This window comes from Bos grunniens, chromosome 4 (assembly GCF_055505025.1).
Source record: "Bos grunniens cultivar Pamir isolate PY7600 chromosome 4, Bosgru_T2T1.0, whole genome shotgun sequence".
Taxonomy (NCBI): Eukaryota; Metazoa; Chordata; class Mammalia; order Artiodactyla; family Bovidae; genus Bos; species Bos grunniens.
In genome coordinates, this window is record NC_141168.1 from 12609552 (window position 1) to 12636766 (window position 27215).

The 27215-nt window shown below is 38.1% G+C and overlaps 1 protein-coding gene across 1 annotated transcript; it reads right to left on the reverse strand.

Moving 5' to 3' along the window:
* Nucleotides 1-3270: 3270 nt before the first annotated feature.
* On the reverse strand, nucleotides 3271-9377 carry LOC147373545 (olfactory receptor 2A12-like). Its single transcript, XM_086398078.1, has 2 exons — nucleotides 9143-9377; nucleotides 3271-4205 (listed from the first exon to the last, which is right to left on the reverse strand). Exons 1-2 carry the CDS (start codon nucleotides 9375-9377, stop codon nucleotides 3271-3273), a joined length of 1170 nt encoding a protein of 389 aa, XP_086254204.1.
* Nucleotides 9378-27215: the final 17838 nt, after the last annotated feature.

The window sequence follows — 27215 nt, forward strand, 5'->3', positions numbered from 1 at the left end:
TGGTGTGTCTTGCTCTGTGTTACCTGGACCTGTATATCTAGTTTCTTTAGGATAGGGAATGTTTCAGCCATTATTTCATCAAGTACATTTTCTATCCCTTTCTCTCTTCACCTTCTGAGACTCCTATAATGCAAATGTTAGTATAGATACTGTTGTTTCACAGGTCCCTTAAACTATCCTGATTTAATTATCTTTGTTTTTGTTCTGGTTGAGTGATTTCTCAATCAACCTTGCAGATCACTTATGCATCTATATTACCTAATCTATTTACTAATGTGCTGTTGATTCCTCCTAGTGTATTTTTTATTTCAGGCATTGTGTTCTTCAGCTCTGATTTGTATTTCTTATATTCTTTTTTTTTCTTTGTAAGTTCTCACAGTGTTCCTCTATTCTATTCCTGAGCTCAATGACCATTTTTATAGCCAGTGTTTGAATTCTTTTTTGGGGTAAGTATTTATCTCCATGTCTTTAACATTTCCTTTGGTTTTTCATCTTGTTCTCTCATTTGGAACATATTTCTTTGTCTTCTCATTTTGTTTGACTTTGTCTTTCAAATTAGGCAGAATCATTTCCTATCTCAGTCTTAAAGGCATGTCTTGTGTGGGAGACTCCTTATGTAGTCTACATGTGCCCAGCACCTTTGGGCAAGATCTGGAAGTGATGCAAGTCTGGGCTGAGGCTTTTTTCAGGGTCTGCTGGGGCCTCCACTTGTAGGGGTCAGAACTGGAGCCAGGGCTGGGTGGGGCTAGAGCTAGAGTCTGACGTAGGACTGGGAGCCCCTGCTTCAGTGAGGGGTGAGCTGCTAGGGGGACTAGACTTAGGATTCGTCATGGGCTGAGGCTTTTCCTGGGTCACAGTGAAATAACCGTTTTGGTGGCTGTAGAGCTGGAGCCAGAGAGATTGGAGCCTTTTTCTGATGAGAGCCACCAGTGTGTGCTCATCGCCACTACCTTGACTGGGAGTGTGACCAAAGATGGAGTGGCTGGGGCTGGAGCCTGAGGAGAGCTGCTGCTTCTCCTGGGGGCAGAGGTGTTGGTGGCCACTGCCTTAGTGAGATATATGGCCAGAGCCAGAGGGGCTAGAGCTACAGTCCATGTGGGCTGGGGGGTGGGGCACACCGGGGTGGTCTTGGCCAGCTGGCCATAGCAGCAGGCACTTTTCATCTTGCTGTTTCTGCACAGGACCTTGGAGGAAGGAAGTCCATGTGTACATCCTTTAACAGGGAAATTTAGATTTCCAACAGCCCTTGGGCTCTCTCAGTTATAAGCTTCACTGGTTTCAAAACCAGCAAAAGCATTTTGTCTTGCTAGTGCTGGGCCCCAGGGCTTGGGTACCCAACATGGTGCTTGAACTCCTTGGTCCTTGGGGAGGACGCCCGTCTTGGGATAACCTCCTCCCCTTCCAGGATGCTCAATGGGTGTGTGGGTCCCAACCAGACTGCTTCTCTTCCTCTCCTACACGTTTGGTGTGGAATTATTTTTTCTTTTGTATTTATGGTTGTACAAAAGTTGTTGTTCTACTTTAGTTCTCAAAGAAAGCTCTTTTATATGTAGTTTTAGCTTTAATATATTCATGGGAGATATACTCAGGGTCTTACCACTCTTCTGTCTTGAACTTGTCTTCTAAAATTTTTATTTTTTTTTATTTTTTTAATGTACACTTCAGTGACATTGTCAATAACACTGTGTGGACCCATCATCAATATTCATCTCCAGAACTTTCCCACCTCAAACTGAGACTTTGTACCAATTAAATAACTTCTCATTCTTGTCTCCTAGTCACTTGTAACCACTATTCTGCTTCATGTCTCTAGGTATCTGAATATCCTACATATATCTCTTTTTCTTTCAGTTTAGATAAGGGTTTGCCAATATTTTGAATTTCTCAGGATACCATTTCTTAGTTTCATTGACTTCTTTTTCTGCCAGTTGGCTGTTTTCTATTCTCTACTTTGCTTATATACATTCCAGTGTTTATTACTTTCTTATTTATGCCATATTGGGGTTGATTTTTCTTCTGTTTGTAGTTCAGATGTAAAGTGAGGGTGTTGATTTTCCATCTTTTCTCTTTTTAAAGGCATGAGGATATGTTACTGAAAATGAAGTCCTTAGTACTGCTTTTGCAGCCACACATTGTTGGCATGTTGTGTCTTATTTTCGTCAGTCTCCAACCAGTTCTTAATTTCTCACTTGAAGCCCTTTAATTAATTTTCCAACCCAGTCCCAGAATTTATGTTTTGTTCTTCTTACAGTTTTTAATCTCTCTGATATTTTCATTTCATTCATGTATCATTTTCTTCATTAGGTTGTCTATATGTTTTATAGATTATTCAATATTTTTAAGATGATGATTCTGGATTTTCGCTAGGTGACTCATATCTACATTTCGTTAGATATGGTTTCTTGAGATTTAGTTTGCTCCTTTAATTGGTCCATGTTTTCCCTGTTTCACTGTATATCTTGTGAACTTTAGCTGAGATGTGGGCATTTGGAAAAACAGCTACTTCTCCCAGTCTATTGACTGACTTTGAGAAGGGGAAGGTTTTCAGCCATAAGCTCTCCTAGAGATTCTGGGGACCTCCTCGCCTTGTCTGTGGATGCAGTTTCTCTGAATTGGTTTATGTATTTTCTCAGTTAAAGAGGTTTGCCCATTTTTTTTCCCCTGAAGCCTGTACAGACTTGCTGTACCTGGTATTTGTCTGACATGCTACAATCTCTATACAGCTATAAAAAGTTGGAATGCTTGCGATGTTTCTCAGTGGCCCCTACAAGGAATCCAAATTGCCATTCCCATCAGTGCTCTGAAACAAGTGAGACAACTAACTTCAGGCCTCTCTCCGAAAAACTACAAAATAGTCTCCATTGTCCGTTTTTCTTTTTCCCTCTTGAGGAAGAGATGAGAGTTGGGAATTTTCTCTTGATCCAGACACATGGTGGTAGAAAGAGGAGGTAGCTATGGGAGGTAAAGTGTCATCAATTTGCGTAAACACTTCACTTACTGTATCTCTTCTTGGCATTGTGCTTGTCTGGAGTGCTGACACCTATTATCTGACTTTTGTTATTTTCAGAAAGGAAATTTGGCCTCTATATTCCCATCTCCATGCAGGAACAATGGCTTAGGGAATCTTACTCTGCCATCATGTCGATGTTCCTCTTGAGTAATTGTCATCATGAAATCATGCATCTTCTTGGGAAATTTTCTTGAGTTTTTTATACCAGCAATCACATCTCACTGGGGGAAAAATGCACTGAACCAAAACTATACTCTCCCTCACACTGTCCTCTTCTTCTGCAATACTCTGTGGAAGGCAGCCTTCACTTGAGCATTCCTTACACTGTAGACAAGAGGGTTCAGCAATGGGTTGAAAAGACTGTAAAACAGGAAAAGGATTTTCTTCTGTTCCTCTCGGTGGTTACTGTCAGGGGCCAAGTACACCATCATGGCTATGCCAAAGTAGAACCCAACCACACAGAGGTGGGAGGAGCAGGTGGAGAAGGCTTTCTTGCGGCCCTCCTTTGACTGGATCTTTAGGATTGCCCAGAGGATGTGCACATAGGAGACCAGCATCAGGGAAAGGGGCCCAACTAAAATAAACACACCTTCAGCAAAGAGGAACATTTCATTGATCCAGATGTCACCACAGGTCACTTTGAGAACAGATTGAATCTCACAGAAGAAGTGGTTCACCTTCTGGGGCCCACAGAAAGGCAGCCTTAGAAACAGACTTACTTGTACTATGGCCAGGGAAAATCCACACACCCAGCAAGCGATGGCCAGAAACGTGCAGACCCTCCAGTTCATGATGACCGTGTACTGCAGGGGATGGCAGATCGCCACAAACCTATCATAGGACATCACCACCAAAATCAAACACTCTATTGAAGCAAAAGTCAAATTAAAAATCATCTGCAACGTACATAAGACAAAGGAGATGTTTTTTGTGTGTTTCACTAGATTTGCCAGCAGATTGGGCAAATTGCTAGAAGCATAGGATATGTCAGTGATGGCCAGATGAGACAGGAAGTAGTACATGGGGGTGTGCAGTCTAGGGTCGAGGCAGATGAGACCCAAGATCATGCCATTCGCCAGCAGGTTGAAGGTATATAACAGGGAGAAGACACCAAACAGGACCAATTCCATGTCTTCACTGAGCTGGAATCCTACCAGGATGAATTCTGCGATCCATGATTGATTGCCCTCCATTCCTAAAGACAGTCTGTCAAGGAGTGAAGTGTGATGGGAAGGTCACAGCTAGATAACAATGAAAATAGGAGTTATTTATCTGAAAGGAATGAAGAGGAAGCTGGTATGCTTATCCCTGCATTACTGACATTTTTTCTAAGTTTCTTCACCTTTTTTTTTTTTAATGTGAAGTAATCCAAAATTTCAGATAAGTATCAGGGACTATAAACTATACTACTGTATAGATTTTACCAAATTGTTTTTTCAATTTTGCCTTATCATTTATTTTCTCTGTGTGCACATAGTATTAATTTTCTGGAGACCACATAAGACTAATGGGAAACCTTATTCACCTATTGGCAATTTACATCTAAACCCTTTGGAATATTTTCTCTATAACATGTATACTTGCTAATGTATTCTCAGTATAATTACCAAAAACAGGAGATGTAACATTAACATGATTCACTACTCTAAGTACAGCATTTCCTGCCCTTGTAGTCTAAGGTTCAAATTCAACATCACATATACTAATCATTTCCTCTAATTTTACATTCTTTGCATTTCTTGTCTTGATGGTGATATTTTTGAAGAGTATGAGTTCTTGTTTTGTAAAGTGTTTCTCAATGTATTTTTCCATTTATTATCCATGTTGTAATTCAGATTAAACATTTTTTTAGCAGAAAAAAAGTGTCCTTCTTAATGCCCTCCATTAATACACATATAATGACAATTTGTCCCAGTAATGTTGATGTTGTTGTGGATCATTTGGCTAAGGTGGTGCCTCCATGTTATTTCCATTATAAAGTTTTTAATCCATAAAGTTTTAAGTACTTTCTTTCTTCTGGCTCAACAAACTATCCTATACGCATTTTGTACATTTCCCACTTCAGCTTGGAAGCAATTATTTCACTTAAAATATGTCTTCTTGTATTGAAGAATCATTAAAAATATCTGCTTATATTGGGTGTTTAATAATAATTTTTTATCATCACTTTTGCCACATTTCTGATATCCCCATGCAATAGGGATAAATATAATTTGGGACAGTATATAGATTGCTAAATGGATAATGGATTCTTACCTTGACTTGTTTAATCTTAACACGTTTACTGACTTCTTTTGGAGAACAAAATCTATTTTACTAAGTTAACATTACATCATAAAGAGTGATCTCAATCTTATACAGTAGTTTTTTTGGCAATGTAGATTTAGTATCCTCAAATCATAGTAATTATCTTGCTAATCATTTTTGATTTTCTTGGTTTTCAGGTAATTATAGTCTTTTGGAAATTTTAGACTTATAAATTAATGTTTCAATCATCTGGTTTACACTATGGGTAAAGAGGCATCTACATCATATAAGATTTTAGCATCAAGTTTTCTAAGTATCTTAGAGAAACATAAAAATTCATAAAACATTGAAGAGAAAACACATATGTGAAATATATGTCCAAAGCTGATGATTGTTAATAATTTCTATAAACAATTTTCCATTTTTCACTGTACCTATATTTTCACATATATATTTAAAATTATATGAACAATACTGTGTATCTCAGTTCAGTTCAGTTCAGTCCAGTCACTCAGTCGTGTCCGACTCTTTGCAACCCCATGAATCGCAGCAGGCCAGGCCTCCCTGTCCATTACCAGCTCCCAGAGTTCACCCAAACTCATGTCCATCAAGTCGGTGATGCCATCCAGCCATCTTATCCTCTGTCTTCTTTAATTTAGAATAACATCAGGTACATTTTTCATATCAATTATTTTTTTGCAATATACTTTGAACATCTGTAACTATTTTGTTGCATATGAACATTTTATTTAGTATATCACCTTCTAACTAGGTTGTTTGGATTATAATGTTACAGTGACTACATTTTATATATATATATATTTTTTTTTACGTATATTTTCTTTTCTTATACTAATTTCCAGGACATGGAAATTCTTGGTCAAATCTATTCCTTCCTTTCTTCCTTCCCTTCCATGCTTCCTTTCATTCTTTCTTTCTTCCTACCTAGCTATTTATCTATCTTTCTATTTACCTATCTAGTTTAAAATAGCCTAAATAAAATTTCTTCTTTCCAACAGAGTCATTAAAATAATAGTAGCTCAGTAAACAAAGGATATGCTATTCTTTACTGGGGCAGCTCAGTAACTGAGCTGCTGCTGCTGCTGCTAAGTCACTTCAGTCGTGTCTGACTCTGTGCGACCCCATAGACGGCAGCCCACTAGGCTCCCCCGTCCCTGGGATTCTCCAGGCAAGAACACTCGAGTGGGTTGCCATTTCCTTCTCCAGTGCAGGAAAGTGAAAAGTGAAAGTGAAGTCGCTCAGTTGCCTCCGACTCTTAGCGACCCCATGGACTGCAGCCCACCAGGCCCCTCCATCCATGGGATTTTCCAGGCAAGAGTACTGGAGTGGGGTGCCTTTAGTCAGTGGATTGGCACTCATTCTATCCTGTTTTGTGTTGGGACAAATTTTCTATCAGATCAGTAACCTTGAGTCTAATAATTATGCATATTAGATGATAGCGTAGGAAAGATTTAGTAAGAAATAACTATATTACAAAACTCTTACACTGTTTTGGCAAAGAGTTTACTATAACTGTTATCCGAATTCTGTTTTCTAGTATCAGTCATTACTCTATGAATACATTTATCTATTAGGTTATAAGGTCCTTTTGTTTTTTTGGCCATGTCAGAGCCTTATTCAGAAGAAATATCTGTATATAAAACCTGTAGCCAGGTTATTTTCAAAACAATAGATTTGGTCTATTGGCTGAAAAGGAACACCACTCAACCACACTGGGAAGTGATGTCAAGAAAGCTGCTGAGGAATAGAAGCCACCTGCCACAGCCCAGCAGGCAGAAGCTCCAGGAGCTGGGGTGGGGGTAGTCATTACTGTAATACATTTAGTAATATGATTATAATAATAAATAGTTATTAAATAAATACATATATACACACATATATGTAATGTTTATATACACAGGAATTTGTAAAATATGCCCTATTAGATATTCTGAAAAATTATTTCTTAATCAATTGTAAATTACAGATATATACATAAACTGTGAGAGCAGGACTATTGTGCAACATTATTCATTTAAATAGAGAAGAAACAGTCAAAACTGTGAGCATGATGGTGGATAAACAGAACATAAATAACACAAATCCTGGTGGTTCAGACAGTAAAGAATCTGCCTGCGATTCAGGAGACCTGGGTTCAAACCCTGGATTGGGACAATCCCCTGGAGAAGGGAATGGTAACCCATTCCAGTATTCTTTCCTGGAGAATTCCACAGACAGAGGAGCCCTGTGGGCTACAGTCCATGGGGTCACCAAGACTCAGACACAAGTGAGTGACTAGCACTTTCACTTTCTTTCACTTACAACGTAAAAATAGTATTACAAAAACAAAAAACCAGCTGTTGGAGAAGTATGAAAAATCATAAGAAAACAAAATCTCCCCATTTTTGAAGTAGAAAGTTAAAAACCAAAGGTTCAAATTTGAAGGATACAGTTTACAAACTCTGAGATTTAGACTTGAGTTTCTGGCAAAATGAGAGACTACATGCCCTACACCATACTCATCTATTAAAAACAGCTAACCCTACTCTTGAGCAGAGCCAGCCTGGATTCAACTCTTCTTACTGAAGGAAATTCTAATATTTCATTTCAAGCAGAAAAGAAGTAATCCCAGAAAGAAAGTTCACAGTGTAAAAAGAAATAAAGAACAAAGAAGGTAGTGCATATGTTTGTAAAACTAAGCAGATATTGATGGTAAGAATACTGGTGGTGATCTCTGGTACCTAGAATAAGACTGAACTAAACACATAACAATAGCACAATTGGGGCATAGGCTGATAGAAGTTAAAGGTTCTAATTTCCATGTGTTTTGACAGAAAAGTGTCAAAAGTGACTTTCATTAGACTTTCTTTCTACTCAGTATTAATTACTTAATTGTATTGATAAATTTAGCCCATGAGCAGTTCATATTCCCATTCAAAAATGTAAGGATTTTTCTTTTAAAAAATTGTATGGGATTAAAGCTTGTCACATGTCTTTATAAATCAACATGTTAAATGTACATCTGAGTAAGAAGATCAAGAAAACATTAACTCTGTGGAGGAACACAGGTAAGAGAAAAATGGAATAGAAGAATTAGAAGTAGTTCTCTCTAGAAAAGCAACATATAAAATGGAAAAATCTGTCAAAATAATCCTCTTTGGAATTCTGGAATCTAATCAAAAGCTATAGCAACCACACACTTGCTTAATATGGAAAACAAACTTGAAGATCAACCGGAGAAATCTGTAGCATTTTAACTTGCCCTGATACCACCCCCTACTCCCTAACTCAGGATAAGTTCTAAATAAGATAGTCTGCACTTCTGATGTACACTCACTACCAAAAGGAGCAGAATATACTTTATACTCACAGAATTCTGGATGTTGGATTTGGCCTGTCCTGAAAGGATACAGTCAAAGAACTTCCTTTATGTAATTAACTCAAAACTCTCCCACCGCTGAGGTGGCTACCCAGAGGCAACTGTTGAAAGCCTTTGAAGGCAAAACTATCAGCTGCTGCCACATGAGGCAAGTAAAAAAAGGTGGGGTAAACTATAGACTAACATAACACCCTGGGTGGGAGAACTGGAAATAAGATGATTTGGTAAACAGATGATTTGAATAGCTCCCAGATACTACTGGAAAACTAGAAGGCTTCTGGGCTCCAAAATCACTGCAGATGGTGACTGCAGCCATGAAATTAAAAGATGCTTACTCCTTGGAAGGAAAGTTATGACCAACCTAAACAGCATATTCAAAAGCAGAGACATTACTTTGCCAACACAGGTGCGTCTAGTCAAGGCTATGGTTTTTCCTGTGGTCATGTATGGATGTGAGAGTTGGACTGTGAAGAAGGCTGAGCGCCGAAAAATTGATTGTTTTGAACTGTGGTGTTGGAGAAGACTCTTGAGAGTCCCTTGGACTGCAAGGAGATCCAACCAGTCCATTCTGAAGGAGATCAGCCCTGGGATTTCTTTGGAGGGAATGATGCTAAAGCTGAAACTCCAGTACTTTGGCCACCTCATGCAAAGAGTTGACTCATTGGAAAAGACTCTGATGCTGGGAGGGATTGGGGGCAAGAGGAGAAGGGGATGACAGAGGATGAGATGGCTGGATGGCATCACTGGCTCGATGGACATGAGTCTGGGTGAACTCTGGGAGTTGGTGATGGACAAGGAGGCCTGGCATGCTGCGATTCATGGGGTCGCAAAGAGTCAGACACTACTGAGTGACTGATCTGATCTGATCTGATCTGACACACATGACCAGGGCTGGGAAAATGCTCAGAGGGAATCTGAGAAGGTCCTGATGCCTTGCCTCTGTCTAAAGTCCAGACTCTGCACAGGCAGGAAGCTGTCAGAGTTGTAAGTGACCTGGATGAGGGGTGAAGGCAAGTCCCAACACATAAAGAGATCCATTTATAAAAATATGAAGGGAGGTGAAAATACCTATAGAGTTGCTGAATTAAAGGCACATATATATATATATATATATATATATATATATAATATTCAATATGCTTGTTTTCTCATTGGTTTATCAGAGCCTGAAATGCCCTTATGAGATCCGGTTCTCTATTAGGAGATTATGAAATAGAAGGAAGAAAAACAAAAAGTCATCATCACAAAACAGGGGGAAGACAGGATGAAAAATCAAATTAATTTTGAATAATGCTAATAAAACTCTCCTACTCAGTATATGATTAAAAAAACAATATTCAAATACAAACTAGTTAGTGCTAAAGGTGTACGAGTTAAACAATGAAACCTTATGTTCACCCAAGTTGTAACTGAATGTGTTGAACATTCTTACAAAGAATCTAATGTAAGCATGATTAAATATTCCAATAGATCAATGAAAGTCTTGCATTTACTAAAGTTTCAATCAATTATAAGCAGTAAAGAAAATGGAGGTACAAAATGGTCACTGCACATGAAAAAAGAATCTATGAGGCATTCAGAAAACAAGCAGTGTCATTCAGTTTTTAAAACTCAATAAAGAGGATAAAATACTGGAGATTAAAAGAGGAAAATAATGCACTGAAAGATTATATTTAATACCTATGGCTGATCCATGTTAATGTTTGGCAGAAACCAACACAATACTGTAAAGCAATTATCCTACAATTAAAAATAAATAAACTTATATTAAAAAGAATCTACCTAGATCTCAACATGTATAGACAAGGGGTAGCTTCTTTATTTGGATATTTTATTTTATTCATTTATTCCCTTCTAATTATATCAAGTTACAGCTGACATGCAACACTTTATAAGTTTAAGGTGTACAGCATAACAATTTGACTTACATACCTTGTGACCTGATGACCATGATAAGCACAGTATACATCCAGCCTCTCATACAGACATAAAGGTATTTTTTTCTTGTGAGAATCTTGGAATTAACTCTCTTATTCACATTCACATGTAGTATACAGCTGTGTTAATTATATTCTTCATGTACATTACATTCCTAGAAGACTTACTTATCCTATAACTAAAAGTTTGTACCTTTGGATCACCTTCATTCAAGTCCCCCTCAACTATTCCTCACCTTCAGTCCTACAAATCTGATGTCTTTTTCTATGACTTTGCTTTTTTGTTATTTGAAGTAAAATTGACCTGTAACACTACATTAGTGCCAGGTGGAAAACAGAGGGAGACCTTCTTGAAAATCTAATTTATAGGCATGATAAAAATGGAGAGGTGAAACATAAACAAGATAAAATTTCCAGAGAGATAATAAGGGATGTGATTTAAAAAAAGGCAATATTTGAAGAGATTTTACCAAAAATGTTCCAAATTGCACAAAGACTTAATTTCCAAATTGATAAAAATGCATTCTGAAAGAAAACAGTAAAGGTAAATGCACCCATAAGGACTTGAAGACCTTCTAATAATTAAAGATAAAATAAATCTTTAGATCAACAATTTGAGGTTAAGATTGGTTAAAAATAAATTCTCAAAAAATATAAATTAACAAATGTTTGCCTATCTTTTTCCTCTTTACAAAAAATAGTTGCCTAGGGCTGCCATAACACAGTCTTAGTTTTTGTTTCATAAGTTTTGCAATTCTTATTAAAAGCGATAGTTTCATTTGTCTCTTAAAATATTTTGTTGCACTATTGTCCCAAGATCAAAAGAAAATATTAACAACATTAGAGATAAAAGTGTCTATATAGGATCAACAATTTGACTAACAGTAAATTTCTTATCAGCGAGATCTAAAGATGAGAAGGTAATATGTTTAATATCTCAAGAGGCAGAGAAGTTCTCAATCAAGAGTTTTATAACTGCAAGAACTCTCTTGAATGAATGAAAACAAAATGAAATTATTTCACATGTAAATTATAAATGTTTAGAGCCCGGAACTATTTAGCATACCAATAAAAAGTATTCCCCACTACAGTAGAAGTGAATTCAGATTGAATCAAACACATACAAATAATATTGAACAAAATAATACAATATAATCTTATATTTAATAACTTATGGGCTATGAAATAATTATTTTTATATTTAAAAAGGGTAAAAGTAAAATTTGAAAAACATAAATGAAGGAAAAGAGACTATTTAAAAGTAAAGAGTGCTAAATTCTTGAAAAGGCTCAAAATACTGAATGATACTAAATTTTTTACTGTACATCATGCATTTTTATGTTAACACTTCAAAAAACCAGGAATCAAAAACTGATGGAATCAATGATTTTCAAAATTATAGTGCAAACAAATGAAGCATTAAAGCATTGTCAATCAAAAAAGAAGGTAGAATGCAAGAAAAAATCAGAAAAAGAAAAAAATGGTTGATATTCAGAAAACACAAAATACAATAACAAAAATAAGTGTATCTATTAATGTATTAAATGTAAATGAATTGAATATATTCATCAAGATAGAGATGGTCATATCAGATTAAAAACAGAAAATCCACCTTACAAACCTTTACAACAGTCACTTTTAAACACAAATACTCAGAGACATACACGTAAACTCAAAACCAAAAAAGATGATTGATGGTAAAATGATGAAAAAACATGTTTCATGCCAATAGTGACTGGTAATAGCAATACTGATATCAGACCAACGGATAGAAGGATATATATAAGATACTGTGCTGTACGTAGTTGCTAAGTCGTGCCCAACTCTTTGAGACCCCATGGACTGTAGCCCACCAGGCTCCTCTGTCCATGAGGATTCTCCAGGCAAGAATACCGGGGTGAGCTGCCATACCCTCCTTCAGAGGATCTTCCCAACCCAAGGATCGAACCAAGGATCGAATTCTTTACTGTCTGAACCACCAGGGAAGCCCATATAGGATAGTACAAAGTTGTAATAAAATGAACAATTTGCCAAAAGAAGAAAATCCATTATAAAATAATTTAGCAAATTTTATATAGAAGACAAGTTTTTTCATCTATTCAAACAAAAACATTACTTTTTCATTAACAGTAAAACTTTAAAAGTTTTCCTTTAGAGTTAGGATATGATTTTAACATGCTCCCCTAAAACCACTTCTTTTTAATGTGACCTAAGAACTAGCTGTCTATAATGCAACAGGAAGAAAAAGAAGGGCTAGGATTTAAAGTGGAAAATAAAATATAATTACTGATGAAACTTGTTTATGTTAAGAACAGAATCTTTATGGATGACCTATTATTACAGGTGTACACTCAAAAAAATCGGTGTTCCAGGATGATGTGCAAAATGGGAGGACTTCCATACCCTGTTTATGGAATGAGCATTTTGTAAAGACTGCAAATCTATTTGAACTGTTCTTTTGGGTCAATAAAGTCAAAACCAGAATCCAAGAAGAAATTTCACATATAGAAACTGAGAATCTCATTATAAATTTGATGTGAAATTATCAAAGTTCAAGAAGAGACAGAGCAATCTTGAAGAAGAATGAAGTATCAATAAAATGACCCACTCTGGAATATTTATACCTGCAAGGTTACAGTGACTTTACATTTTCAATCAATGTTGTATTGGAACAAGGATAAACAAACACAAGAAATAGCATGTTTAACTCAGAAATTCAGAAATGTGTACACACACATGCACACACACACACACACACACATACTTGAACCAAGATAAAGGCAGCAGTGTTTTTAATAAATAATGCTGAATCAGTTGGCTAGCTATGGAGATAGAAATGAACCATGACTTCTCCCAACACACTAAAAAAATCAGATGGGTTTTAGATCTAAGCATCACATATTAAAAAAGCTTTGAAGAATACCAGTGACTTATAGTGAAAACGTCAGAGGGAGAAAAAAGTTCTGAAACAGAATTAAAACAGTATTAAAGATCTGGTCCCATCACTTCATGGGAAATAGATGGGGAAACAGTGGAAACAGTGTCAGACTTTATTTTTTGGGGCTCCAAAATCGCTGTAGATGGTGATTGCAGCCATGAAATTAAAAGACGCTTACTCCTTGGAAGGAAAGTTATGACCAACCTAGATAGCATATTGAAAAGCAGAGATATTACCTTGCCAACAAAGGTCCATCTAGTCAAGGCTATGGTTTTTCCAGTGGTCATGTATGGATGTGAAAGTTGGACTGTGAAGAAAGCTGAGCGCCGAAGAATTGATGCTTTTAAACTGTGGTGTTGGAGAAGACTCTTGAGAGTCCCTTGGACTGCAAGGAGATCCAACCAGTCTATCCTAAAGGAGATCAGTCCCGGGTGTTCATTGGAAGGACTGATGCTAAAGCTGAAACTCCAATACTTTGGCTACCTCATGCGAAGAGTTGACTCATTGGAAAATACCCTGATGCTGGGAGGGATTGGGGGCAGGAAGAGAAGGGGACGACAGAGGATGAGATGGCTGGATGGCATCATTGACTCAATGTACATGAGTTTGAGTGAACTCCGGGAGTTGGTGATGGACAGGGAGGCCCGGCGTGCTGCGATTCATGGAGTCGCAAAGAGTTGGACATGACTGAGTGACTGAAATGAACTGAACTGAAAGAATAGATTGATAAAATTAAGAACCTAACTTGTGTTTATCAAGAGCCATCATTAAGAGAGCAAAAATGAAATTCACAGAGTGGAAGGAAATATTTACAATATGTATAACATATACAGGTTGCGCCAGTAGTAAAGAACCTATCTGCCGAGAGACACAGGTTTGATCCCTGATGTCAGGACGATCCCCTGGAGATGGGAATGACAACCCACTCCAATATTCTTTCCTTAAGAATTGGACAGACGAGCCTGGTGGGCTACAGTTCGCAAAGAGTCGGACAAGCATGAGCAACTAACACATAACCAATACAGGGCTCATATTCAGAATACTTAAAGATTTTCTGTACATTTTTAATGAAAAGATAGATAACCCAATTTAAACTGGGCAAAATACTTGAACAAACATTTCACATGAAAGAGTATCCAAATAACCTCTGAGCACATTAAAAGATTAAGAGGTACTAACCTTCCTAGGTCTCCAAACAGATAGAAAGATGGTAACAATAGCCCTGTATGCGAGATAGCAAAAGAGACACAGATGTATAGAACAGTCTTTTGGACTCTGTGGGAGAGGGAGGCGGGGATGATTTGGGAGAATGGCATTGAAACATGTATAATATCATATAAGAAATGAATCGCCAGTCCAGGTTCGATGCAGGATACAGGATGCTTGGGGCTGGTGCACTGGCATGACCCAGGGGGATGGTACAGGACGGGAGGTGGGTGGGGGGTTCAGGATGGGGAGCACGTGTACACCCGTGGTGGATTCATGTTGATGTATGGCAAAACCCATACAATATTTTAAAGTAATTAGCCTCCAATTAAAATAAATAAATTTAAATAAAAAAAATAAAATAAAAGGAAAATGTTTAAATCTGGGGAAAAAAAGAAATTAAAATGCAAAACACACTGATGGACATTATTGAAAGGTTTGAAACTACAAGGACTTGGCAAGGATATGAAACAGGGATACATTACTACTGAGAACATAATACAGTGCCCCTGTTTTGGAAAAGTCAAGAAGAACTGACTATATTTGAACATGTACATAACAATGGCCCATGGATTCTATCTTCAGATATGTCCCCCCATAGATACATACATATGTCATACACATATTAGGATTGATATATAAAGTTTACATATAAATATTCCTAAAATAATAACTTTTTTCATACCTTCCAAAGGAAAACTCTATCATTGCTTATAAGAGAAGATTGAAACAAGGACTTATCTTTTTGCTTGACTTTACAACCCATATGACCACATAAATATTTATTGCAGGACTCCTATAATTAGTTTTAGAAATAAATGATTTAATTTAATTATTTCTAACAGAATATATGTTTTGGAAAACTACTCAATGAAAACAATGGGCCTATTTGGATATGCAAAATTTTTCTCTAGAAACAAAAAAAAATGAGTCAAAGGCACATTCCCCAAATTATTAGTCATTAAGGATTTTTATAAAAGGTGCTCTGATTTCAAAATCTATGACCATCAATTAACACTATTTAGTCTTTGTAATATAAATGAAATGATATAAAAGAATTTGAACTTGTAGTGCAATATATTCTGACAACAAAGCATTTTGTGGCTAAATAATCAGTCTTCTATAAATAATCTTTAATATATGTAAACATAAAATTCACCATGTCAATTTTCTCTCCATGTTAAAAATTACCAGTGTTTGTGAATATCACTTCCCATTATGCATTAAATAAATATAAATATTGGTCCAGTTAAGAGAAGCATTAGTTGGGATCCTACAGAGGCCAACCCCTGAGGCAGTTATTCAACTACAAGCAATTCTTAGGAAGTAATCCCAGGACTCAATATGCCAGCAAATTTGCAAAATTCAGCAGTGGCCACAGGACTGGAAAAGGTAAGTTTTCATTTCAACCCCAAAGAAAGGCAATGCCAAAGAATGCTCAAAACCATAAAATTGCACTCATCTCACATGCTAGTAATGCTCAAAATTTTCCAAGCCAGGCTTCAGCAGTAAGTGAACCATGAACTTCCAGATGCTCAAGCTGGTTTTAGAAAAGGCAGAGGAACCAGAGATCAAACTGCCAACATCCACTGGATCACCGAAAAAGCAAGAGAGTTCCAGAAAAATATTGTGTGGATGACAATAAACTGTGGAAAATTCTGAAAGAGATGGGAATACCAGACCACCTGACCTGCCTCTTGAGAAACCTGTATGCAGGTCAGGAAGCAACAGTTAGAACTGGACATGGAACAACAGACTGGTTCCAAATAGGAAAAGGAGGACGTCAAGGCTGTATACTGTCACCCTGCTTAGTTAACTTATATGCAGAGTACATCATGAGAAACCCTGGGCTGGAGGAAGCACAAGCTGGAATCAAGATTGCCGGGAGAAATATCAATAACCTCAGATATGCAGATGACACCACCCTTATGGCAGAAAGTGAAGAGGAACTAAAAAGCCTCTTGATGAAAGTGAAAGAGGAGAGTGAAAAGGTTGGCTTAAATCTCAACATTCAGAAAATGAAGATCATGGCATCTGGTCCCATCACTTCACGGCAAATAGATGGGGAAACAGTGGAAACAGTGGCTGGCTTTATTTTGGGGGGCTCCAAAATCACTGCAGATGGTGACTGCAGCCATGAAATTAAAAGACGCTTACTCCTTGGAAGAAAAGTTATGACCAACCTAGACAGCATATATTTAAAAGCAGAGACATTACTTTGCCAACAAGGGTCCATCTAGTCAAGGCTACTGATTTTCCTGTAGCCATACATGTGGTCATGTATGGATGTGAGAATTGAACTATAAAGAAAGCTGGACACTGAAGAATGGATGCTTTTGAACTGTGGTATTGGAGAAGACTCTTGAGAGTCCCTTGGACTGCAAGGAGATCCAATCAGTCCATCCTAAAGGAGATCAGTCCTGGGTGTTCATTGGTAGGACTGATTTTGAAGCTGAAACTCCAATACTTTGCCACCTGATATGAAGAGCTGACTCGTTTGAAAAGACCCTGAAGCTGGGAAAGATTGAGGGCAGAAGGAGAAGGGGACGACAGAGGATGAGATGGTTGGATGGCATCACTGACTCAATGGACAAGGGTTTGGGTGGACTCCGGGACAGGGAGGCCTGGTGTGCTGTGGTTCATGGGGTCGCAAAGAGTCGGACACGACTGAGCGACTGAACTGAACTGAATCCCAGGAAACACAGATAGAAGACTGGCAAAGGGGGACAACTGAAAAATGCAGTCACTGAAGGTTGGATGACCAAGTAGATCAAAACTGTTGTAACTGAAGTGAGATCCAATGGGAAAATCTTGGAGCCAGGGTAGAATATGTTTCTCAGTGTTAACCTACCTTTAGTTGGAAGGGAGCTGGGGTGTTTATACACCTACTAGTATCTGTTATTGGATAAGTGCCTTGAGGTGGGTGGACCGAGTATTGACATTAGGGCTCCTTTTCCCTGTTTAAGAAGGTAGTAAAGTGTCTCTGGTTTTCAGGAACCTGCCCAGGCAAGCAAACAGAGGTGCTGGCCCTGGGAAATAGGCCAGTGTGCACCGAAGCGGGAGGGCACGGTGTTATGGACAGGGCACCCAGGCATCAGCTATAAGGTCATGGACAGGGCACCCAGGCATCAGCTATAACGTCTCTCTTCATCATTCTGAAATCCAGAATTTGATGAGCATACTTAGGCAGATGAACAGGTGTGATTTTCCGGTTCTAAATGAAGCGGGCGATTGCCAAACTTTTTGAAAAAATATTTTCTAATGATTTTTAAATATTATAGCAACACAGATATTTATCCACAGCTAAGTAAAAAGAAAGTTTAATTTTTTAATTTCAAAAATTGACTTTACTTACATTCAACCTACCAGCCTACTTTATCTATCTTGCACCTGAAGGAATTTGATGAAACTTCTGTATTTGGATAAAATATAATCTAGGGTATACACGTGCTCCCCATCCTGAACCCTCCTCCCTCCCCCCTCCCCATACCATCCCCCTGGGCCGTAATAATCTAGGGGATATTATCAAATATTAGCTCTGTCGTTCACCATAAATAAAAAGCGAAAAATATTTAAGTGCATCACTATGTATTGAGAATTATGTGGTAAATCTATGTAAATGAATTAAAGTTTCTGGCACATTTACCACATGGAAAGTGCTCAGCATATTTTTAACAACAGGAAGGCATGTTGAGGATGGGATGTAGGCTATACAATCTGTACAAAGTCGTTTCAGGGACACTCACCAAGGAATACAGTCATCCTTCAAAGCCTGAAACTGCAGAAAAGTCTTATTTTTAATCACTGCTGTTGGAGTAAAACAAACAGATAATCAGACACCGATTTAAAAAACAAACCCTAAATTAAAAATCAAATGGTCACCCGTGGCTGATTCATGTTGATGGATGGCAAAATCTACCACAATATCATAGTGTAATCATCCTTCAATTAACATAAATAAATTAATTAAAAGGAAACAAATGGGAAAATACAGCATATTTCAGGCATTGGTTTACTAACTTCTTAGAGTGACAAGTCTCTGTGTGTACCAGGCAGAATTAACCAGAGATTTCTCTACCGAATGACTGTTGACGAGGCTATCAAACAGGTTGTCAGCCAGCTAGTAAAGATGACTTCAAGGCCTGCATCCATTTTCAGTGCACGTCTCTAACACCCAAGTTTTAGGTCCTAATGTTACAACTAACCTTAGCATAAACATCAAATGTTATAAATGTCAGCAAAAGCATTAAGAGCTTACATGGTGGCTGCTGGTTTAACTGCTAGCTCTGGTCTGCTCTCCTGTCCTGAGTTGTCTGCTGAGGGACTTAGTAACTGAGTTTATGAAGAATCTGCCTCCTAAACAAATTCATGCATTTGCAGATAAATCTAATCTCCATTAGCCAGTGTAATTTTACAAGTAGTCATTCCCTGGTAACACTGCCTGAGTCTTTGGCTTCCAGACTTGTGCTCGCGAATGCCTTTTTTCATCATCTCTCCAAGAAGCCCAGTTATCTGCTATTAGCTTCTAAGTCCAGCTTCCAAGAGATTCAATATATCTAAAGTTAATTCTACAGTCCAGGCATGTTGTTACTGTAATTTAAATGAAAATATTTGTCACATTCTACATCATATAGTAATATGCCATTGAGGAGAGTCAGTTAATACATTTAAATTTCTATACAATTATATATATGCTTAGAAAGGTTTATTTAGTAAGAAAATAATAAACAACATTAATAAACATATTGCAAGATGATTATCAGAGGGTTATATCCTTATCTTCATTAGTCTTAGAACATCTCCCACCTTCCCTGGTGTCTACAGAGAGAGATCACTGATTTCTCTGACCTGCTGCAGAAGTGATACCCTTTGCTCCAATACCTCACACCTCAGTGGACCCTGACCACTTACAAACTCAAGTCAGGGATACCTAGAATGCCCTTCCAGTAACTTCCTGTTAGAAAACCATCCATTCTCCACTTTTACAGCAGAAGCCAGATTAGTATGAATATGAAGACTCTGTTAGCTTCAGTAATATTAACTTGAATCCTAAGATTAGAATGCTGAAATATGGATGAAAATAACCAAATTACTGCAACTTAGAGAAAGTCTGTGGGAGTCCTGTGTTTTCCGTAACATAAACACTGACAGGATTCTCCTGACTTTATTTTGCATTTAGCAAAATTTAAAAATTATGTATTTTCATTTTTCATTATTTTAAAAAATTGACTTAAATAAATGTGAAGAGAATAAAAGCAAAAACATTCACTGAAAATCTGCCAGGTACAAACACATTTCAAACTAAGAAATTGGTTTTATAGTAGGGGTATCTTGCCATACTTTCAGCACCTAGAACTGTCCCCCCACCTTTGAAAAGTGACAATGATACCATGTTAACCTCCTCCAGGAGATGCTGCAGGCTTTTCCTCAGATGAGGACACCGTCCCTGGAGAGAAATTCTGGAAAAGGATTCAGGGTAAGATTAACGGGTTCCTGTACTCGCTTTCCTGCTACAAAGGAAATAATGATGAGATCTTTATCAAGTAGCTATAGAATTTTGTCCTGCCACTTACTAACATCTCCCTTGTGGGCAGAAGAAAAGGATGCTAGCTTTCCTCACTATCCTGGCAGGAGGATGTTTCCAAGTGAGAAGCTGGTCAGCAGAGGAAGAAATGAAAAGTAGTAAATGGCACACCTCTAGCTTCAGGAGGCAACAGGGTCAGAGGTCTCTTACATCCCTTTCAGCTTGATAGCACGACTCAGGGACATTGAATTTCACCAACCTCTTCCCATACGTGTGACCAGGGACGGGGTCTGACTAAGAAGAAAAAGAAGCCTATGTTTATACAGCGTGGGTATCAGATGTGACTCTGAGACCTCAGCACAGTTCAAGAAAGGGGTCTTCACAAAGGTGGCTTTTCCTCCTTCATAAACCTGATGATTTCTGCCTGCCTTCTGCCCTGCTCCTCTGTCAGTCATTAACCAGTATACAAGTAATGATTCCTACTAACATAAAGAGGAGTCGTGGTACTACTTGTGGTATTTTTTCCAAACTGGGCTAGAAAACTCACAGAGATGGGGAGTGGCTGGAGTTAAGTCACCTGCTCCCGGAAGCAAGTGCAGTAGATGATGAGTCCCGGATCCCTTTTCTGCCCTGATGGGGAGGGCAGGACTCAGGGGTGCCCAGGATCTTCTATGTATGTGAGGGCTTTATAGTCTGATTAAATGAAAGCAACCCACCCCCCAGAGACATACCTGTGGCATCCAGGGAACAAATTACAAACCATATTCTCACCATTCTGTGTCTTTCCTACTCCTCCTCTCTTGGGTCTCTTGCATTATTATCTGTGAGTGTGTGTGTGTGTGTGTGTGTGTGCGTGCATGTGTGCAAGTGCATGTGTGTGCACTTATGTGAATCTGCTTTTGCATAAAAGTAAGAACTGAGGAAGAATGGCAAAGATGTCTGTACTCAAGAGACTCGAAATAAAAATCTAAGTGATAAACTTTATTTCATTGATTATATCCCACAGTAGAATTCCCAAGGATGTACATGTATTATGTCTTTGATCTTGAAATTGATCCTGTCTCCATATCCTACTTTTGGAAAGATTGACTCATGATGCAATAAATGTGATTTCCCATGAAATTATTAAGGTAGCCCTTCTAAGGACTGGATCTTTCTCAGGGAGTAAATTATCCCCATCTGCTGAAAAGTGTTAATATGTAATAATTATCAAAATTTTCCATTGCAAATATTACTCACTACTTGGAAAATCACGTAGACTGAATTTTATTGCCTAAATGCTTTCCTGCTCTACCCTTCAGTAGAGCAGTATTTGTCCCATTTTGAAAACATTTCCCCCTAAATATACATCTTACATTGAGAGAGGTCATTGTCCCCTCTCTGTTGTAAGTGCAGTGTTGTAAGCATTGAATTTAGATGATGCAAGACTTTGCCTGTACCCACAGATCACAGAAAAAAACACACACATGATGACTCAGATCCCTTAAATTCATGAGAATTCACATCAATTTGGCCTTTGATGTTCCCAGAAATCCTACTGTATTTCATAGTCTCTTCTCTCAGGTGTTTCTTTTTTTCTCTTTCAATAAATCTCACATAAATCCTTCCACCCATAGTCTTAGCTACTTAGTGAGAATAACTGAGAAAATGGATGCAATCAGATGACAGTTCATTCAATCCTAACACACACACTGACTAAGTTAATGAATTTGTGCATTTATCTTAAGTTATCTGCTCTTCCTATGGAGTTATTACTTTTTTTCATCAAAGGCCAGTCTACAACTTATACTATAAATGTCATCCTCTTGCCAACTCAAGAACTTCTCTCCAGCAATTTCTGTCTCAAATGACTTACCCCTATGTTTTCTTGAACACACCTGGTCAGAAAGTGAAACTCTTCAGGGAGAACAGGGCAGCCTACAGGAGCAGCAGATACTGCCTTCTCTGCAGCTCAGTAGCCAGGGGTGGAAGAGACAGCACAGCAGAAACCTTAAGTCAGCCCCTGCTTCCCTGTCCAATGTCTAATATCTTCCTGCTTGAGGCTGAGAAGCCCCTAGGCCTGCACTCATCAAGCTGGATATTCAAGAGAATCAGTGTTGTAGTTCAGTCTGAATCCAAAGGTCTGGTTACCAGGATAGCTGATAGTGTAAGCTGCAGTCTGAGGGCAGCAGCAAAAGACCGATGTCCTAGCTCAAAAAGTGGGAAGTTTGTGGACTATAAAGTCTCATAAACAACTATATGCCAATAAAACATATAACTTAGAAAAAATGGACAAATTCTTAGGAAGGTACAATCTCTCAAGACTTAACAGGAAGAATTGAAGAAAATATGAACAGACCAACTATAATACGAGTACTGATATGGAACCAGTGATTTAAAAATTCCCAGTAAACAAAAGTCCAGCATAAGTTGCCTTCACAGGTGAATTCCATCCAAAATGTAGAAAAGAATAACACCTAATCCTCCAAAGTTACTCCAAAAAATTTCAGAGGAAGGAATACTTCCAAACACATTCCATGAGGCTACAATCATCCTGATACCAAAACTGGACAATGATACCATGAGAAAAGAAAGTACAGCCAATATTATTGATGAACATAGACAGAAATCCTCAACAAAATACCAGGAAATGAATCTAAAAGTACATTAAAAGGATCATACACCGTGATCAAGGGGGATTTATCCCAGGGATGCAAAGATTTTTTTAATATCTGCAAATTAATCAGTGTGATACACCACATTAATGAACTGAATAATAAAAATCATACGATTATCTCAGTAAATGAGGAAAAAGTTTCTGATAAAATTCAATATCCATTTATGACAAAAAAAAAAACCTCTTCATAAAGTGGGCACAGAGGGAACACACCTCAACATAATACAGGTCATACATGACAAACTCTAACATTATACTCAATAGTGAAAAGCTGAAAGCTCTTTCTCTAAGATCAGGAACAAGACGAGGATTCCTCTCTTGCAACTTTTATTCAATGTAACTTTGGAAGTCCTACCAGGGCTTCCCTGGTGGCTCAGATGGTAAAGCATCTGCCCACAATGTGGGAGACCCGAGTTCGATTCCTAGACATGGAAACCAGTGAAGAAAAAGAAACAAAGTGAATTCAAACTGGAAGAGAAGTAGAAACGTCACTGTTTGCAGATGGCATTACAGTATACATAGAAAATCCTCAAGATGCTGCCACAAAACTGCTAGAGCTCATCGATGAATTTGGTAAAGTTGCAGGATACAAAATTGATACACAGAAATCTGTTGCATTTGTATATACTAACAATATAAGGTCAAGAGGAGAAATTCAGGAAATAATTCTATTGACTACTGCATTAAAAAGAATAAAGTACTGAGGAATAAACCTACTTAAGGAGACAAAAGACTTGTATGCAGAAAACTCTAAGACATTGTTGAAAGAAATCAAGATGACACAAACAGATGGAGAGATATATCATTTTCTTGGATTGGAAGAATTTATTGTCAAAATGACTATACTACACAAAATAATCCTCAGATTCAACGAAATCCCTGTCAAATTACCATTGGCATTTTCCTCAGAACTGGAACAAGAAATTTTACAATTTGTATGAAAACACAAAAGACTGAATGGCCAAAGCAATCTTGAGAAAGAAAAATGGAGTGGGAGGAATCAACCTTCCTGATTTCAAACTATACTACAAGGCTACAGTAATCTAGACAATATAGTCCTGGCACAAAAACAGAAATATAGACCAATGGAATAAGATAGAGAGCCCAGAGATAAACCTACACACCTCTGGGCACCTTGTCTTTGACAAAGGAGATAGGAATATACAATGGAGAAATGACAGTCTCTTTAATAAGTGGTGTTGGGAAAACAGGCAGCTCACACAAAAGAATGAAATTAGAACACTCCCTAACACCATACACAAAAATAAACTCTGAATGGATTAAAGACCTAAATGAAAGGCCAGAAGCTATAAAACTCTTAGGGGAAAATATAGGCAGAACACTCTTTGACATTAACAGCAGTGAGATATTCTTTGACCTCCCTTCTGGAGTAACGGAAATTAAAGCAAGCAACTCCTACAGCTCAATTCCAGAAAAATAAATGACCCAATCAAAAAATGGGCCAAAGAACTAAATAGACATTTCTCCGAAGAAGACATACAGATGGCTAACAAACACATGAAAAGATGCTCAACATCACTCATTATCAGAGAAATGCAAATCAAAACCACTATGAGGTACCATTTCACACCAGTCAGAATGGCTGCGATCCTAAAGTCTACAAGCAATAAATGCTGGAGAGGGTGTGGAGAAAAGGGAACCCTCTTACACTGTTGGTGGGAATGCAAACTAGTACAGCCACTATGGAGAAGAGTGTGGAGATTCCTTAAAAAACTGGAAATAGAACTGCTTTATGATCCAACAATCCCACTGCTGGGCATACATACTGAGGAAACCAGAATTGAAAGAGACACGTGTACCCCAATGTTCATCGCAGCACTCTTTATAATAGCCAGGACATGGAAGCAACCTAGATGTCCATCAGCAGATGAATGGATAAGAAAGCCGTGGTACATGTACACAATGGAGTATTACTCAGCCATTAAAAAGAATACATTTGAATCAGTTCTAATGAGGTGGATGAAACTGGAGCCTATTATACAGAGTGAAGTAAGCCAGAAAGAAAAACACCAATACAGTATACTAATGCATATATATGGAATTTAGAAAGATGGTAACAATAACCCTGTATATGAGACAGCAAAAGAGACACTGATGTATAGAACAGTCTTTTGGACTCTGTGGGAGAGGGAGAGGGTTGGAAGATTTGGGAGAATGGCATTGAAATACGTATAACATCATATATGGAACGAGTCGCCAGTCCAGGTTCGACACATGATACTGGATGCTTGGGGCTGGTGCACTGGGACGACCCAGAGGGATGGTATGGGGAGGGAGGAGGGAAGAGGGTTCAGGATGGGGAACACATGTATACCTGTGGCAGATTCATTTTGATATTTGGCAAAACCAATCAATATTGTAAAGTTTAAAAATAAAATTTAAAAAAAAATTAAAAAATAAACAAATGGGACGTTTGTCTTGGGAAAGGGCTCTTTTTAGATAAAATACTATTAAACATCCATTCTGCCTGTTTTCTGCTGGTGAGGACCCAGTGAGAAACTGTGGCATCAGTCTTCTCTTGCATTGGTTCTCTTTCACTTCCCAGCTCATTTCCAGAGAACCGCCTCCTTCTCTGACCCTTGGAGCCACACTTCTTCCTTGTTACTACACCCACAGTTCACATCTCACTTTGGAGTCAAGCTACTTTCTTTAGCAAATGCAAGTCCTTTCTATCTAAATCCCAGTGCCCTCACTGGTCTGAGTCATTTAATTTGTTTCAGCCTCTCGATTTCCATGATTTTTACCTATAGATCTGCTCTAAAGAGGCCATTACCCAGTGGTAATGATTATAGGGTCAAGAATCAGACTGCCTTAGTACAATCCTGAACTGGATTGTCATTCGCTGTGAACTGGGTGAGTTACTCAGTCCCTCTGCCTCCATTTCCTTATGTGTAAAGTGGGGATTGTCTCTTGCCTCAAAGGGCTATTTTGAGGATGAAATGAAATAATTCTTGTAAAGTGCAGTGCCTGGTTTGTAGTGAGAGAAACAGAGAGACAAAATCAGAGATGGAGATAGAGAGAGAGAAAGACAGAGGGTGTTGATGTCTTTGTAATGACTTTTGATCTTAGCTGAACTAAATCCCCAATCTCAGTGAGAGTAGACTTAATTTTCACCTTCTTCATGGTTTGCATTCCTCTAAAAGTCCCATAACTTTTGCAACTCTGTCCATAGGTTTTACTGTCCAGGACAACCAACCTCTCATAAATGGTCCCTGATCTTCCAGTCCTCGGAGAGCAAAGAGCAGCTCACATTGAATATGTGAGACAGTGCAGAGATACTTCTTCAGTTAACATATTCTTCCTTGGGATATCTTAGACTTCTTCTTTACTGAATTACAATGATATTGACCTATGACATTGTTATGGTTAAGAACACAAGGCTTGGGAGTCAGACTGTCCAGGTAAAAGTCTGACACTGTTTTTCTGGTACATGCATAAAACAGACTGATAATAAGACCCTCTTCTGGGATATGTTATGATGACTGAACGAGATGATCCATGTAAATGATCTATATAAGTATGAAGTGTACAGCACTGGGTGATTAATTCAAACCTTAACTCTTATTGTAAAAACCCACTTTGTTTCTACATTCAGTAAGCTCTGTTGCCCACACACAGTGATTAAGAGTAGGGTTGAGAAGTTACTAAACCCCAAATGAAGGACACACCCTTATTCTACTGAACAACCCTTCTCTTCACTGTTACCGTGAAGTTGAGGAAAAGCCTGCAGGAAAGTGACCACCCTTGTCTCAGGGCAAGTTATAAAGTGGATGTAAAAGTAACACCCTGAAAAAATTATGTCAAACATATGGGACTCAACTCTGACCACTGGGTTTGTAAAGCAGAATTAATTACCACAAGGCAGAAGAGCCAGTCATACCATGCTAGCCACTTACACTATCAGGTAAAATTTCCTATGAAATTACTGTTGAAAAGACACTAGAAAATAATATACAGAGACAATCTGTACATCTACATAACTCACATACAACACACAAAATTTTCTAGGAATCGAAGTCAACAGAAAGTATTTGTACGCATTATCCACCCAGTTTTATTCTTTTAGTAGCCATGAGCTAATCAGTTTACCCCCAAAGCTGTAAACAACATACTATTTCCATCCCATCAGCAAGCTTTTCCTTTATCTTTCCTGTTTTCTCCAAAACAGGAGAAACTCTCTTTCAGTTTAGTCGCTCAGTCATGTTTGACTCCTTGCGACCCCAATGGACTGCAGCACACCAGGCTTCCCTGTCTATCACCAACTCCCAGAGCTTGCTCACACTCATGTCCATTGTGT

Bases quoted from the DNA above. Each gene is read 5' to 3' on its own strand.
- LOC147373545 (XM_086398078.1), bottom strand. From the start codon at position 9,377: ATGCCATCCAGCCATCTCATCCTCTGTCATCCCCTTCTCCTCTTGCCC. The intron at 4,206-9,142 runs GTTCAAAACAAT...GACTGTCTTTAG, and splicing joins GAGTCTTCTCCAACACCACA to GAATGGAGGGCAATCAATCA.